At 44.0% G+C, this 16400-nt stretch overlaps 1 protein-coding gene and 1 pseudogene across 1 annotated transcript; one reads left to right on the forward strand and one right to left on the reverse strand.

The window, feature by feature from the left end:
* Window positions 1-1325: 1325 nt before the first annotated feature.
* On the reverse strand, window positions 1326-2594 carry LOC109757206 (26 kDa endochitinase 2-like; annotated as a pseudogene).
* A 6314-nt stretch (window positions 2595-8908) lies between these two features.
* Window positions 8909-14546, forward strand: LOC141041458 (uncharacterized). Its single transcript, XM_073507609.1, has 5 exons — window positions 8909-9013; window positions 9901-9956; window positions 10097-10161; window positions 10567-10688; window positions 14457-14546. The coding sequence occupies exons 1-5, from the start codon at window positions 8909-8911 to the stop codon at window positions 14544-14546; spliced, it is 438 nt and encodes a 145-aa protein (XP_073363710.1).
* Window positions 14547-16400: the final 1854 nt, after the last annotated feature.

The following is a 16400-nucleotide window of genomic DNA, read 5'->3' on the forward strand; positions in this document are numbered from 1 at the left end:
GGAGGAGGGAGGGGGCGACGACCGGCGGGATGGAGGAGGGAGGGGCCGACGGCCGGCGGCAGGATGGAGGAGGGAGGGGGCGACGGCCGCCGGCGGGATGGAGGATGGAGGGGGCGACGGCGGGATGGAGGAGGGAGGGGGCGAAAATGCGGCGACGGCAGACGACAGGGCCGGTGCGGGGGAGAGTGAGTTGGAGCAGAGAGAGGAGAGTGAGGGGCGGCCTAGTGATAGGATGGCTTTAGAAGTAGCACGTATCTTGGTAACGCACCGCTGCTAAACGCCCTAGCAGTAGCGCCTTACTATAAAAAATCACTACTGCTAAGTGTAAGCATGCAAAAATACATTGGCCATCAATGGTTTTTTTGTGTACAATTTAAATTGTCAATATGAGTCCTCTCCCGGTAGGAACCGGAGAAGACTCATATTGCGGCCATAAATTCTACACATAGAGTTCAATGAAGACCAAGAGGTTGTGATAACTTGAGAAGTAACATATTTAAGTTGGTAAACACCCTGTTCGCGGAGCGAGGTGGGACTAAACTTGTGGACTGAACTTAGCAGTAGCGAGTTGCATCGAAAGGTGCTGCTGCTAACATCAATAGCAGTAGCGCGCTATGTAATACAACGCTATTGCTATAACTAGCTTAACGGCGAGGTCATGACAATTATAGCAGTAGCGCGGTTTACAAAGGACGCGCTACTGCTATGTTCCTTTCAGCAGCGCGTTTTTGTGGCACGCGCTGCTACTAAATAGCAGTAGCCCCGTATTTTAAAGTGCGCTGCTGGTAAGATTCTGTGTATAAGGTTTTTCCTAGTAGTGAGTCGCGGCTCTTTATTTTTTTTAGTAAATTTCATGTTTTCTATGTAATAAAATGCAGAACGCCGAAGTTTATGTCCTGTTTGCCGAATCTTTGTCATGTTTACCGAATTTTAGCCGATTTATTTTTCAAAAAAGTTTTAGAAAGGGCGTCTAGGGGCGACCCTGTGGGCGGCGGCTGGGAACCCAATCGCCCCCAAGCCGATTTTTAGCGCTAAGTCACCCCCGAGCGGCGATTTTTCGAGCCCCATGGGAGGCCAACGGCTAACGTGGCAAATGGATTGATCGATGCAAATGATTTGAGAGGTCAATATAGTAAATTCAAACAAGTTGGAACCTTAGAAAGATAATACCGACCAAATAATTAACGTTGAGGGTCTGCAAATAAGCTCAGATATGAACTTCAAGAAGTAAAATAGACACATGTCAATCGCGACCAAATGCACGAGCTCTACAACTAAGTGTCGCATTATGTCCTTTTGCCACCCTCAGCACAATTTACTGGCTTGCTATCGATGTTATAGCCATTGGATTTTGTGCGGATACTATTTTTTAGTTTTTACTCCTATTTCACTTTTGGTAGGACCGTAGGAGACGCTTGAGAAATAACCGAGTGAGCTTAGGTCCTCTCCACAATCTATCTTTATCTTGGTACTCCTGGTACAGCTGCAATCAAGTTTGGTCCGCGTGTGTCCCATGACTTAACAATGGGAACTTTTTCTTGAACCGTATATATATCCACAGATTACACCTCGAGATATATTTATTGGTGATCACACTTACACATGCATAGATCAAGAACCCAAACTCTTACTACGTACATAACAGGTTCATGTTACCAGTCGTTTTTACTGTGACGCAAGCTCTGCCGAGAGCCCGTCCTTGAATGACCTCTCGTTGTAGCAGTCGAGGTTGCTACTGTAGCCGACGCCAAGGACGTCACAATAGCGCTTGTAGAACCCGATCCGGTCAACCACCTCGGGATTCTGCCCCTTTCCGCACTCGATCCCACCGTTGATGATGTTGGTGGCGGCGTTGTCAGCCGCCGACGGCGTCCACTGGCCCGTGATCACAGCGTGCGACGCCGGCTTGTTTGCTTGCGCCGTCATCCAGAACCACAATGCGGTCTTGAACTACACCGTCGCGTCTGTCGCCACCAGGTCCGGGTTGTTCAGCAGGTCCACCCCGATAGTCCGCCCTGCCTGGTCGTAGTTGTAGTTCCAGGTGAGCTCGATCGGGCCGCGGCCGTAGTACTTCTTGCCCGACGCGCACGGCCACTCTGGCTTTGGCTCGCAGTAGCTTTTCGGTGTGCCATCCCCTTTCTCTTGCTTGAAGCAGTAGCCCCAGGAGTAGGGGCCGTCTGGTGCCGTGGCCCACCCACCGGTGTTCTCGTGGGAGGTCTGCCCGAGGAAGGCCGCCACCTTCCGCTTCCGCATCTCCGTGCTCCCGGTGGTGCCGAAGAACGGGTATGCGGCGGCGGCGGAAAGGAAGGCGTCATATGTGTAGAACCCACGAGCTAGGCATGCCCTGTCGTTGCGGTGGAGGAGGAGCCGCTCGAAGAGGTCCCTGAACAGAATGGAGGACACGCCCTGGCCGCTGGGACCGCAGCCGCTGCACTGGCTCTGGCAGCCGGCGCCGCAGTAGGCATCGTGGCTGCAGCAGTACCCGTATTGGCTGCAGCAGAGGCAGTTTGCGCATGTCGCGCTGCGTTCACGGCCGTGGCGAGCGCTGCTGCCACAACTATGGCCAGGATGGCCGCCACGGTGGTGGACTTCATCGGTCCTACTACGGTGCCGGATAGAGGCGACAAATGTCGTCATTTATAGATCTTGTGTGCTGAAAATCGGTGGAGAAATGTCGTCATTTATACTTTTTCCATTTGAAATCTCTAAAGGGATAAATATTTAAAAACGGAGGGAGTAGTCAATACATGATGATTGATCAAGACGTACACTGATCGGATTGGTGTTGCCAAACACAAGACACAAGATTTGCCTGTTAGGACTCTTTCAATGCATAGGTGCTTAGATGAAGCGCATATTAAAAAGTTTAGCAACTAAAACCCCAAAGCTTAGGTGCCTAACTTGTAGCTAAACCCCCTTCATTTAGGTGCCTAACTCTTGCATCCATGCAAGCTTCTTTTACTTAATTGTTTTTTCTAGGTTCAAATGCTTAGCATTGTTTATTTATGTGCTCACCATACTCAACTCTCTCCTCTTAATTATTTTCCACGTTAGAATCAATACAAGGTGGAGCATTGCAAAGTGCCTTACTAATATTGCATAACTTTGTGTTCTGTACTGTATATTCTTTTGTGGGAAAAAATTCCGATCTATTCATCAACTATCAAGGTAGTACGAAGTACACCAGAGGTAAATTTACATCTTGGTCCGTAGACCACCTAGCGATGACTACAAACGTTGGAGCAAGCCGAAGGCGCGTCGCACTCATCACCCTCCCTCACCGAGGAAGGGAAACCATTTTTGTAGTATACGGTCTGGAAGTTGTCATGGTAAGGCCCTTGAAGAGCAGCGCGCTAGAACAACAACCACTGCTGATGAAGAGAAGCGTAGATCTGAAGGACCTAAACTGTAGACAGACGATCACTAACGAACGAAGTCCTGATCCATCAAAGACAAACGCCGACTATGATTCCACTGGAGACAAACCTCCACATGCCCCCAATGATTCTAGAAGCATTACTGAAACAGGTGTTGGACATGGATAACCTTATTCCATCTTCAAAGACCAGCCGCCCTTTATCTCTCTGAGTAGGACACAAACCCCATAAAAATTAAAAACATAAAAAGACGAAGCCGTGCCATCGGCAAAGGCCGAAATCCACTGCGCCCCCATGGCCTAAGGACCCAAAGGACAAGGCAGACCAATGATGACACCAATGGGGCACACAGAAACTAGAGCGCTGGTGGTGGCTAGGTTTAGGTGGCAACTAGGTTGCGTGCGTGGGCAATCTAAAAGGAAGTATCTATTAGCTAGGTTGTTTACTTGTCTACGAAGCCGAAGACCTCAATACTGAATCTATCCCGAAGAAGGAGACAATGACCTCGGCTTGAAGACCAGTTCAAGGCCAATTGACGGTGTCCTCGGTTGGGGGGTGAACACTATGTCGGTCTGCCAATCATTGGACGGGTCAAGGACCCGCCAGTAACTACAGACCATGATGACATGGCCCTCGGCGTACTCAAGACGGAAGCCTCTGAAGACTTTGTGTACACTTCAAGGCGTATTTGAATAATCGACATATTTGTTAGCTTAGATACCCGCTGGTGCCTATATTAGCCAAGGGGTTGATTCTGTAAAGGCAATGTTCTTAGAGGTTAGAACTCATTCATGCGATCGCAAGGTAGATCTCACTATACTTTTTACTCCATCCACAAAATATAAAGAAGAGCAGAAGTAGGGTATTACCCCTCAGAGAGGCCCTGGCCCTGGGTAAAATTATGTTCAAGTTACCATCGTGCTAAGACTACCAACTCGGCCCCCTACCCGAGATCCGCCGGTTTAGCACCAACAACAGGAGATATCAGTTGAAAATCAGATTGCATCTCTTGATGTTGAAGAGAAAGCTTGGGAAGAAGACACTACTGAGAAAGGAGGTGAGGTTCAGCCTACCACCAATATGGTCCATAGGTAGCCACAGAATAAGAACAAAGGGGAGAACAAGCATGTTTTTCGATAATGCCATCAATACTGTTACCTTCAAGAAGAAGAAGAAGAAGCTGAACAAGGACAGAGCTAGAGTGCTACGCCTGTGGAAAGCTTGGAGACTTTTCGAAGGAATCCCAGATCGTACATACCGCAGAGGGAAAACATGTTCCAAGATTGTCAACCTGGTGGCTGCTAGCAATACTGGTGGGATGGTAACTTACCTATTGTTCTTTCAATATTTCAGTCATCTTCTTGGGGGGTTGATTCGGGTGCTAACATTCACGTGTGTGTTGGCGGCTTCTTATTCAATTATTAGGTCACACAGGATTCTTCCGTCCCAATGGGGAATGGGTCACATGCTTTTGCTCATCGTGTTGGGATGGTGGATCTGAAGTTCACTTCATGGAAGATTGTGCAGCTAAGGAATGTGCAACATGTCTCTACTATGAATATGAATCTAGTTAGCGGCTCCCCTTCTATGTCAAGATGGTGTCTAATAAGCTAAATTGCTAGTGTTAATGATGATACAAGTGTTTGTACTCTTGTTTATGTCACACTAACTTTGGTTTAATGTCTCGGCTTTCCTGTACGACTTTAATTCCTAATTTCACTATTCTCAAAGGTTCTAAATGTTATAGTTGTGTGCAATCAAAGCAACCTCAAAAGCCTCACACGCTTGGCGAGGAGACAAACTTAGCACCTCTAGAACTCATATATTCTTATCTATGTGAGATAAATGGTATGTTGACAAATGGTGTAAAGAGGTATTTCATGATGTTCATTGATGATGTGACCAGTTTTTTCTATGTTTATTTATTGGAAACTAAAGATGTGTTGGAAATATGCCCTAGAGGCAATACTATTGTATTATTATATTTTTGTATTCATAATTAAAGAGTTTATATTCTATGCTATCACTGCTATAATCTTGGAATATGTGCTTCAGTGAAAAACTCATATACACGTGCGGAATGATTAAATAAAATGTTCCTAGTCATGACTCGTTATGCGTAAACAGTAGTCCTAAAACAACGTTGAGATTATGATGTTGGAAGAACGGTCATATTGAATCGAACCACATTTGTTTATTATAAACTGAATTTATATCGTATGTAATTAATTGTAGTAACACGTTAACATTAACGTGTGATTTTGCGTCTCCGGGGTAAAAACCACCTGTTCACCAGGTATTACGCCTTAATAGCAAACGTAGATCGATAAAGATAATTTAAGGCTCCCGCTAAACAAGGGCCATGGGCCCACCGGTACACCTTTTCTTTTCACACCCATAAGGAGGTTGTGGGACCCTAAAAACCACCCAAGGGTCGCTGAAAACTGGCGAAGGTAAATTTCGCAATTAAGGGATAGACCTCGGATTTTTTTTCAGAGCCTCGAGTTTGAATAGGAACTCAGGTTCCTTAAGCTGACGCCAAGGAAGGAGTCTTGTCAAAGAATAACCTCTCTTTGCTCGATTATCGAACGGGGCACATGATCGCAATCGGGAAGGCCAAGAAGACCTCGATGCAGAGAATATACTCGAAATCGAAGCGGACGTAAAGTATGAAACTCGCCTACGAAGCTGAGGACTCAAGTTTGAGAAGTTATTTTGAAGATTCCTGATGTCCTCGGCTTCAAGACCAGTTCAGGGGCTACTGTTGGCGTCCTATACTAGGGTGTGTTTGCCACGTCGGTCCACTGATTATGGGTTGGGCCGAGGAACCCTTAAAGACCAATGGACGGATCCTGAGGGCCATGGCATTCGACCTAATCAAGATGAATATCTTTTGCAGGCTTGGCGTACACTTCAACCACATTCAAATGGTTGGCATGTTTATCTCTAGATTGTAACCGACCATGTGTTGACCCTAGATACCCTCGGTGTCTATATAAACTGTGGGGTTTAGGTCTTAGAGGCACAAATACGCCCTTCTGAGATTAGAACATCTTCATACGATATCAAGGTAGATCACATTGTACTATGTAACCTATCACAATCAATATATTAGAAGTAGGATTTAGGTTTTTACCTCATCAAGAGGGCCTTAAACTGGGTAAAATGTAATGCCCCTACTTCTCCTATTATCATCTAGCTCATATCGGCAAGCTTGGGTGCACTGCTTTCATGTGATCTATATGATCGATGCGTGTCAACTTAATTTCTTGGTTGCTATGATCGAGCTAAAGTTTTACTTCCAAACTACTAATAAACTGTGCAACGTGGTGATTTGTACCATCTATGATGCTATGAAGATTATGATGCGACTTTGCTCTATGTGATTGTATAACTATAAAATTGACTTGTTGGTTTCTTTATTTATTAACGTAGATAAAGTGGAACTGGTATGTGGTGTACACCGGGAGGAATCCTGGAATTTATGAATGATGGAAGATATGCAAGGAGCAAATGGATGGTTTAAAAAACAACTGCTACAAAGGATATAAGACGGAAAAAGAAGCTGAGGATCATGATGCCAACTACGTCTGCAGAGAAATTGAGGATCATTATGTCAATTACGTCTGCAAAGAGAAAAACAACTATGAAGTATGCAAGACCGTGTGGACAAGTGGACGAGTAAAGAATTTGATTATCTGTATCCAGCTCATTGTCATTATGGTATTGTTGTTATCACGAGGTCTTGTATGTATGTGTGCGTACTCAGTGGCGGAGCCATGATTGGCCGACGCCCCATGCCAAAAACTAAGGGTCAAAAAATAACCCCCCCCCCCCCCCCTCTGAAAAATACAGTTTCAAAGCATATAAAAGTCAAGCAGGGGGCGACGCGTCTGCGGCTCGCTTCTGTGCTTGTAGTCGTTGCTAGGTAGTCTATGAACCGGGATGTAATTTTTATTATATCTGGTGTTCACTTTATAAATTTCCCAAAAAAGTATAAATTTTGAATTGCAAATCGGTGCATTCAAGCATTTTTTTTAACTTATTTGGTTTAATAACAAATGCAAAATGTGAATTACTATACCGATTCCACATTTATGGTCTCTGCAGAACTACAAAACTAAGGAATACAATATGAAAAGGGAAAAGCATTAAGAATTAATAATCTTTTTTCAATCAAGCATCAAACAGTGGCAACTAGCAAGAGAAGTTCCCCGCAAAAGAAAACTAGCAAGAAAAATTGGGATTTGGAAACGGTGGCTAGCAAGAGATATCTCTTCATCAACTAGCCTAACACGGGCTACGTACGCTACGTCAAAACATCTTCTTCTTCTGGTCAAAAAAGACTCCCGTACGCTACTTACCAGCAGCACAGACCCTTCTATCTTTCTTGTTTCGTTCACTTTTTTGTTATTGGGCTGGCTAATGGCCCAGCAACAGGGGTATGAAGTGGGCTGCGTCCCAGGCCAGTTTTTTTTTCTCTCTAGATATATAGGCTGGGAAATTTGTCACGCCCCAGGCCACTGCCTGGGCTGCCTGGGGCCCAGATCCGCCCATGTACTAAATCTGTTGCTCTTTTTTTGGTACCAACAATTAAGAAACTTTTTCCCAGTAAAACGCGGCGTGTTCGAATGATGATCGCTTTTACTTTTCTATGAGGAGCTCTATTTTGCTAATAAAAATGTAATGAAACGTACTAATGATGCGACATGAGTTGTTGACTTGTTGTACACTAATGCGTACATCTATTTGTATGAAGCCTAGATTATTGCTATGCTAAATGTAATGTTTATGAGCACTTGCGTTAGTTGTATGTTGTATTGTGGTTATTTTTATCCTCTAATGTGTATCGGGTGCGGGAATGGCTCACTACTAGAAAAATACTTATAGGTAGAACTTTACCAGTAGCACCTATTTGGGCCCCCACGCTAATGGTAAGTACCAGTAGCGCTTGGTACAAAACGCGCTACTGCTATAACTTAGCAGCAGCGTTGGTTTCGCTCGAACGAGTTACTGGTAAGTGTGCCACACCAGACCCCCAGGCCAAGATATATTAGCAGCTTGGGATTGCTAGGCCACGCTAGCACTAGCAATGTAGTGGTAGCACGGGTCACTACATCCGCTATAACTAAGCCCAGCCCACCTCCTCTGTATTAGGGAGACAACGCCCAGCGAACAGCCTCTGCCACTGCTAAAAAAAAGAAGCGAACAACCTCTCTGCCTCCCGAGAACCTCGCCGCCGTCACCAACGCCGGACGATTCCCGCTACTTCCGGCGGCCCTCGCCGGAGCGCAGCACACCCACGAGATATCCTCGCGACGGTGCTTCCTTCCCTCCGACCAGATCCGCTCCTGGCGGCCGCAAGCGCTTGCGCGCGACCCCTCCCCGCGATTAGGGTTTCGGCTGCCTCCAACTCCGGTGCGGTGAGCTCTCGTCTTCCCTCGATTCATGCCCTCTCCTCTCACCTTCTTCCTTCTCTCCCCGGGGCCCCCACTTATTTCTTTGATTCAGTGCAGCAGCCACCCTCCTCCATGGAGGAGCACGATCACCACGGCCCGCACATGGTCGAGCTCGTCGTCGTCTGCTCCGGAGTGGTGCTGGGCCAACAACCTCCGCCTCCATGGCTCCTAGCTTGGGTAAGCACCCCCAATCCAGTTTGATAAGATTTTATGCCAAGCAGATGGCTATGGAGTAAAACAAATAAGAATATACTTAACGACAACGTCGAAGATTTGATTGGTGTCTGATGATTAGTTACTAGTGGTATTTATTGAGCAAGTTCTGGTAGGAATCTGAAGGAAGTTGTCGTTGTTGTTTTCTTGTTCTATTTAGTTCATTGGTTCAGGAGTAGGGATAAAATGATTGCATTACCTCTTTGCCTGTTGTATAATGCATTAATGCCTGAATATATCTGTGCGTGTCTTGAGAAGTAGAATATAAGGATTATTCATGCACTGAACTTGTCTCGTCGCGGGATGTGGGCAAACAAAACAGGGATACTTAGGATATCGTAACACCACTTTCCTCTCCCTCCATCTAGTTTGCACATTAGCATATGCAACTAACGGTGTATGACACACAACAGTGCCGGCCGGTGTTTAGGAAAGTGTTTCAGTTTCAGCTGTGCAAGTTGTAGCCTCTAATTCTGAAATTTCTTGAACCCAGGGGTTGGCCATCAAGTAACAGATATGCAGCTTCATCATAGTTCCAAGGTTCTCATGCGCCCTGGTCTCCAAAACGACCATGTACAACAGTTACATAGTTCATCCATCGGTCGCAACTAGCTATCTGAATTGTGCTACCTACAGATATTTGAAGCTTCCATGGCTCCTAGCTTGGGTAAGCACCCCCATCCCCATGGCCATCTGCTTGGTAGAAAATAGCATGCACTGTTATTTAAGTCATTGATGTAGTGGCTTGCATGCGTCATCCTTTTTAGGAGACTCGCCATTCTTTGAAGATGAGACAAGTTCTTGCGAGTTGTCCTTTTGCAATTGCTTCTCTGCACTTCTCGCATTATTAGCAAATAAGTGTTGAGGACAAAGTTGTCTCCAGATATCCCGATGGGAAAATGATTGGGTAAATGTTTCATGGTAGTTTATAAGTCGAACAATTCTTAGGCTAAATACAGTTGTTGCCCGTCACGATTAGTTGCCAGATGGTACTTGTGCGATCCACTGATCATTTTAAGCCCTTGCAAATATTTTTGTTCTTTACAGCTGCAACCTCAGAGTTCCAGAAAAATTGTCTGTAGGTTGTATCCACGTTGACAAAGTTGCTTCAAGTGCTTTTATTTAGTTTCCGTGGTCTACAAACTACATCAAGTCTGACTTGTTATGTAAACTCACTTCATGCAATTCATTTATACTACAGATGCTATATGTGAACTATCGAAGATGACTTCCGTGATGCTATCCATGTAGAATAGTAAACTCACCAGTAATTTTGTGGCTAGATTAACTCCATATATAATGAAAACTAAAGCTTGTGGTTTCATAAATTATGAATCTGCAGATAAGTTTTTTTTAATTGCATTATGAGTTCCTTAACATTGATCTTGGTTTGAGATTCATCTTAAGATTCATGTATTGTCATATATTGAGCTCTTCAGTAGTAAATGTATCATCTTAAGAGTGTACTGAACCTAGATTTGGATACTGACGCGTACTAACAAGTTTTCACTTTCCAGACGTGGGCGCCCGGGTGATCGATGCGGACTACCGTGGCCTGGTGGTCCTCGTGCTCTTCAACCTCTCGGAGGTGGACTTCATCGTGAAGCCCGTCGGCCACGTCGCACAGATGATCGTCCAGGTGATCTCGTCTCTGAGGTGGAGGGCCTCGACGCCACCGTCCGGGGGGAGGGAGGATTCGGGTCCACCGGCGTCTGAACTCCGAGCCCTGGTAGATACATCTAGAGAAGTGGTTTGTTTAGGTTGGTGGTGAACACTAGGGAAGGTACGCACGTTTCGATTATGGTTGTATTCGTTTGATGTTAAATGTATTCTTGTGATCTCTTCCAGTTGAGATGGTTATGTGACCTTAGTTTATTTTGCACTGGATGTGTCTCTGATTTCCATCCATGAATACTGCATCTAATTTTTAGTTTTTTAATTCCTAATTAGCTAGTAGTAGCATGGGGAAAAAGGTGCACGCTACTAGTACTAATTAGCTAGTAGTAGCATGGGGGAAAAGTGCACGCTACTAGTACTTAGGATAGTAGTAGTGTGGGTTACAAAAAAGCGCTACCGCTATCTTCAGTTACCAGTAGCGCTGGGACAAACAAGCGCTACTGCTAAAAAATAGCTGTAGCGTAGTAGCTGTAGCGCCGTAGTAGTAGCGCGTCTGCCAGCGCTACTGGTAAGCATTTTCCTAGTAGTGGCTGTGGCTGGAGACCGAAGAGGTAGATGTGGCGGGTGACATGTACCACCCACCACAATTAATAACATATACCAATGGTGGGCAAGTAGAACTACCTGCCATTGAATAGGCTCTAACAGTGGCGGGCGCCCGCCCAACACTGATTGCATTATAGCAGTGGCAGAAGGTTAGAGGCGGGTGCCCCTGTGAGTCTGGCCTGCCATGCCTAGCCATTTGGCGCCTGCCACAACTAGGCATTCATGCAGTAGTGATAAGCTCAGGTGTCGCCGCTGTGTGAGCTTGTGGCCCACTCGTACATCTTCTGGCCACCTCCCGAGGTTCCTAGCGTCTCTCCTGGTCTAGATAAAATCACTGTAGAGTTCCATCGTGTTTGGACTTTGTTTGGTATAGTTTTTCCATGAAATAATAAAATCAGAAAAAATACTAACATTGGGCACTGTGTTAATAGGTTAGTTCCCAAAAATGGTATTAAATTTCATATAAAGCACACAAGATTGATTATATAATAGCATGAAACAATAAAAAATTATAGATACATTGCAGACGTATCACCCTTCTTCTCTCAAGGTGATTAGTTTTTCTCTGTATGTATGTGTGTTTGTATGTATGTTGGGGTACTTAGACCATGTTGAATCAGCGTTTTGCTCAAGCTATACTTACACTCACTTGTTTTTCGAGATTTCCACACTTTAGATGTATGCTAACATAATGCATCTTTTTATGTTCTAGTTAGTAACTTGCGAGGATGGTAGCTTGAAATGGGTCGGGTCAAAAAAGAATCCCAGGCTACCTGATATAGCTTCGTTCATACTTTATATTTTCTATTCTTTCAAGTGTGTGTGTGTGTAAAACCTGCTTATCTGCATTGTATATTTGGTTCATGTCGTGGAATTGGCACGGCAGATGTCCTAGTGTGAGGACTTAGTCGTGAGGCCAACACATCTATGTGATAGCTTGAGAGGGGTTGAGCGGAATCGAAAAAACGCAACACAAGACAAGGGTTTAGACAGCTTCGGGCCCCGGGAAACATCATCCGGTAACAACCCTACATGCTGTTTGAGGCTAGGTCTCATTATCATCACGAGGGATTCGCCGTAAACTGGCTCTCCCAGTTATGTCTAACCCTAAGGTTCTTCCTCTCCCCCCCCCTTGGGGTGCCCTGCCCCTCCTTATATATGTCAAAGGGGCGGGTTACATGTAGAGTCCAACTCGGATTAAGACTTAAAGTATTCTGACTTCTCTTCATGGGCTTCTTAACGTCTTGGGCTTCATAACGTCTCGGGCTTCATAACCCCTGGCAACCGAGTTATCACTGTCTGCCAGGTTATGACTGGTGCCGGTTTATGATTGTCTGCCGGTTTATGATTGTCTGGCGGGTTATGATTGACTTAACACCTGCCGGGTTATCATCTGACTTAACTCCTGCCGGGTTATCATCTGACTTAACTCCTCCCGGTTTACCGTCTGTCTTAGCCATCTGTCTTAACTGTCAGCCGGTTTATCACCTGCCGGTTTACCAAGCCCCCAGCCGGGTTATAACTCCGGCCGGGTCATACCGCGGGGTATATCCCTGACAGTTCACATTATCTGAAACTAAATGCATAGAAGGCAAAGGAAGCGGCCAACAACTTGGCTAGGACAAGAGTCGAGCGTTTGGTCCAGTCATCATATGAGGTACGCTAAAATTTAGATGGTGTCCTTTTGTTATGGTTTTGAAAATTCCTGACCTTATTAAGCTTACCCATGCTCCGGACATACCAGTATTTCCCTACGGGTACGAAGAAAGGGCGATACCTCCTGATTGGGTTACAAGTCTAGAAGAATTCGATCGTGAATAGTTCATTCGAGAGCATCTTTCATAGAACTGACTTTCTATAAAAGCCAGTAAAGAGCAACTTGGCAACCTCTCTTTCTCCTCACTCGCAGAAGGTCTCTAGAAAGTGCAACGCTAGAGATGAGTTTGTGCATAATGGGGAAATTACACCGGAAATTAAGCATGATGGTACTCCAGTCACTTATTATATTGATGATGACATGAAGGTGTGTTACTCATATCGAGTTCTACTTTCTTTTCTGTGTGTGGGATATCATTAACGAGGGAAGATATATCATAATTATAATAATATCATTGTGGTTACAACCCATTGTTAAATCTGAAGATATATCATAATATGGATGATTAAATTTATACAAAACATTTCTACCTTTGTTGTTAAAACTCATTTTCTCCACGAATAGTTTCAACTGGTACAGTTTTCTATTATATTCAGCAAAATTATTTTCTAATTGATAGCAAAACTTAACACATATTAATATATATAAATATTAAGATACAATATTTTAACTATGTAATTTTATCATATATATGATGAAATAAACATATAATAAATCTATGGGATCCCTAAATATAAACTATACATTGTACAAAAGGACATTAATTTTTTATATAATCCCTCTTCAAAATCATTGGATAGCACTTTAGTGTTTGTATATATAGCAAAAGAGGAAGAAAGTTGCATGTCTTTGTAGATTAATTTATTCCACCTAGATGAATTTAAAATTATATGTATGGGCTTGTATATATATTTTAGTTTTCTTAAATATCAAGGCTTAGAGATGTAGAGGCGATAGAGGTTTCTAGAGTGCGTTGTGTACTCTAGGTGCAAGTAATTAATAGTTGTAGTTTCCAGCCTAAGCAAAGTTGGATGTGTTGTTGCTACATCCCAGACCAAGTAGTGTACAAACTTGCATCTGAATACAAACGAAAGTTGCACACACTTGGCAAAAGGGGCAACGTATATGTGACTTGAATCTATACATAATAATAAAGGGAGGTGTGTTTCTTTGATTTTTTTTTGTCCATCCACCGTCTTCATATGTTATTTTTATGCAAGGTGGTACTTAAATTTTGTGCGTCTGTCCACTTAGTTTTTTGGGCCTGGCCTCAACTTGCACTGTAGCGCAGATTTTCGTCCGCCCAGACCGTGTATAAAAAATCTTGGCAAATGCACGCCCTTCGCTTAGGGTGTGCCTGATTGGGCCAGCCCAGAAACACTGTGGTAATGTACGAGTTTTGAGTGTAGTAGTACAACTGCCATAAACGTTTCCCCTCTCGGTAGGGTTGCAGGTTCTATCGGGCCATCTGTCACCACCGTCGAGGTTTATCTTCCCTACCTTGATCCGACCTCTGCCTCTTTTCAGGTTGATCACTGGGAGATGCCAACATCCCTACATGACCCTGATCAAACTTTTGGCTCACGAGAGGGCATTAAGGGTTCCTGCGACGCCTGATACAGAAAATGTGTATGGATTAAGGTCAATGTTTTCAAGCCCTTGAAGAATGTGCTCTCAATTATATGGGACTCAAAGTAGCAGATTTATAATGTGAAGCATGAGAAGCTTCCTGACTGGTGTGCCATGTGCAACTGATAACCCACAAGTATGGGGGATCAATTGTAGCCTTTCATCAAAGTAAGAGTGTCGTACCCAACAAGGACCTAAAGGTAGAATTTATATTCTCTTCAAGTACTATTGACCACCGATACAACTCTACGCAGACTTAACGTCCCCTTTTCCTAGAACAAGAATAAAACTACTTGTAAGGATAAGTTTGCAATAATAAAACTAGAAGTACTTAGCAAGAATAAATGTACGAGTAATTTGCAAGATAATAAATTTAGTTGTTTAGTAGAGAGCTTTTTGTAACACAAGAGAAGGATTTGTCCCTAGGCAATTAATAACTAGACTGGTAATCATTATTGCAATTTTATATGAGGGAAAGGCATGAGATAAGATACTTTCCGTACTTGGAACATATACACTTATGATTCGAAATCTAGCAAGCATCCGCAACTACTAAAGATCATTAAGGTAAAACCAAACCATAGCATTAAGTAACAAGCCCTCTTTACTCCGATAGACAACAACCCCCTTACTCGGGTATAAACTTTCTTCAATCTCGTCACCCAATATATGTGAATCATGAATGTATTGCAACAACCTAAAACTGGAATTCCCCATGTGTGCGCCGCATCCAAGGCACCATAGGACATCACAAAAATAAGACATACAACTCAAACCAATCACGATCGTCAAGCAACCCATAGGACAAACGGATCTACTCAAACATCATATGATAGCCACGCACCATTGGGTAATAATATATATCATGAAGCACCATGCTTAAGTAGGGATTATAGCGGGAATAGAAAGGTTACACCACTGCATAGAGGGGGAGAGAGCTGGTGTTGATGGCGGGGAAGTAGTTGGTGTAGATCGGCGTCACGATGGTTGCCTTGGTGGCAATCTGGCGCACTGGGAGATTGGGGGGAGAGCCCTCCTCCTTCTTCTTCCTTGATCTCCCCCCCCCCCCCTAGATGGAGGAAAGTTTCCCCTCTAGTCCATGGCGGTCGTGTCTCCCAGAGGGCAGGAGCTCCTCCGAGATTCAATATCTCTCTTTGTTCTCTTCTGTTTCCCGTTCCAGTTTTTTGGCCAAAAACCGTTCCTTATATTCCTGGAGATCTGTAGTCCGATTGGGCTGAACTTTTGTAGGGATTTTTCTCGGTAAATTACCTTTTTCGGAAAAGGAAAGGCTCCAACCGACTTATGAGGGAGTCACAAGACAACACGGCGGGCCACCACCTGGCCGTGCCCTGTTGCCTTGTGGCCGCCTCAAGCACCGTCCATCATTGATTCTTCTTCCCGAAAATCACATATATTACAAAATAAATCTCCGTAGATTTTTATCGTGTTCGTACTTCGTTTCATAAAGATATTCTGCAAAAGAAAAAAAATGCAAAAACAAGAACTGGGACTGGGCACTGGATCAATATGTTAGTCCCAATAATAATATAAAATGTTGCCAAAAGTATGTCAAAGTTGTAGAATATTGGCATAAAACAATCATAAATTATAGATACGACGGAGATGTATAAGGATCCCCAAGCTTAATTCCTACTCTTCCTTGAGTAGGTAATTGATAAAAAAGATAATTTTTGATGTGGAATTCTACCTAGCATAATCTTGATCATGTAATATAATCATGGCATGAATATTAAGACACGAGTGATTCAAAGCAATAGTCTATAATTTGATATACATACATCAATACTCAGGCATAACAACAAGCAATAATACCTTTCAAAA

Source organism: Aegilops tauschii, chromosome 2 (genome assembly GCF_002575655.3).
Source record: "Aegilops tauschii subsp. strangulata cultivar AL8/78 chromosome 2, Aet v6.0, whole genome shotgun sequence".
Lineage (NCBI taxonomy): Eukaryota > Viridiplantae > Streptophyta > Magnoliopsida > Poales > Poaceae > Aegilops > Aegilops tauschii.

Bases quoted from the DNA above. Each gene is read 5' to 3' on its own strand.
- LOC141041458 (XM_073507609.1), top strand. From the start codon at position 8,909: ATGGAGGAGCACGATCACCACGGCCCGCACATGGTCGAGCTCGTCGTC. The intron at 9,014-9,900 runs GTAAGCACCCCC...TCGCATTATTAG, and splicing joins CTCCATGGCTCCTAGCTTGG to CAAATAAGTGTTGAGGACAA. The intron at 10,162-10,566 runs GTGCTTTTATTT...TTCACTTTCCAG, and splicing joins CGTTGACAAAGTTGCTTCAA to ACGTGGGCGCCCGGGTGATC.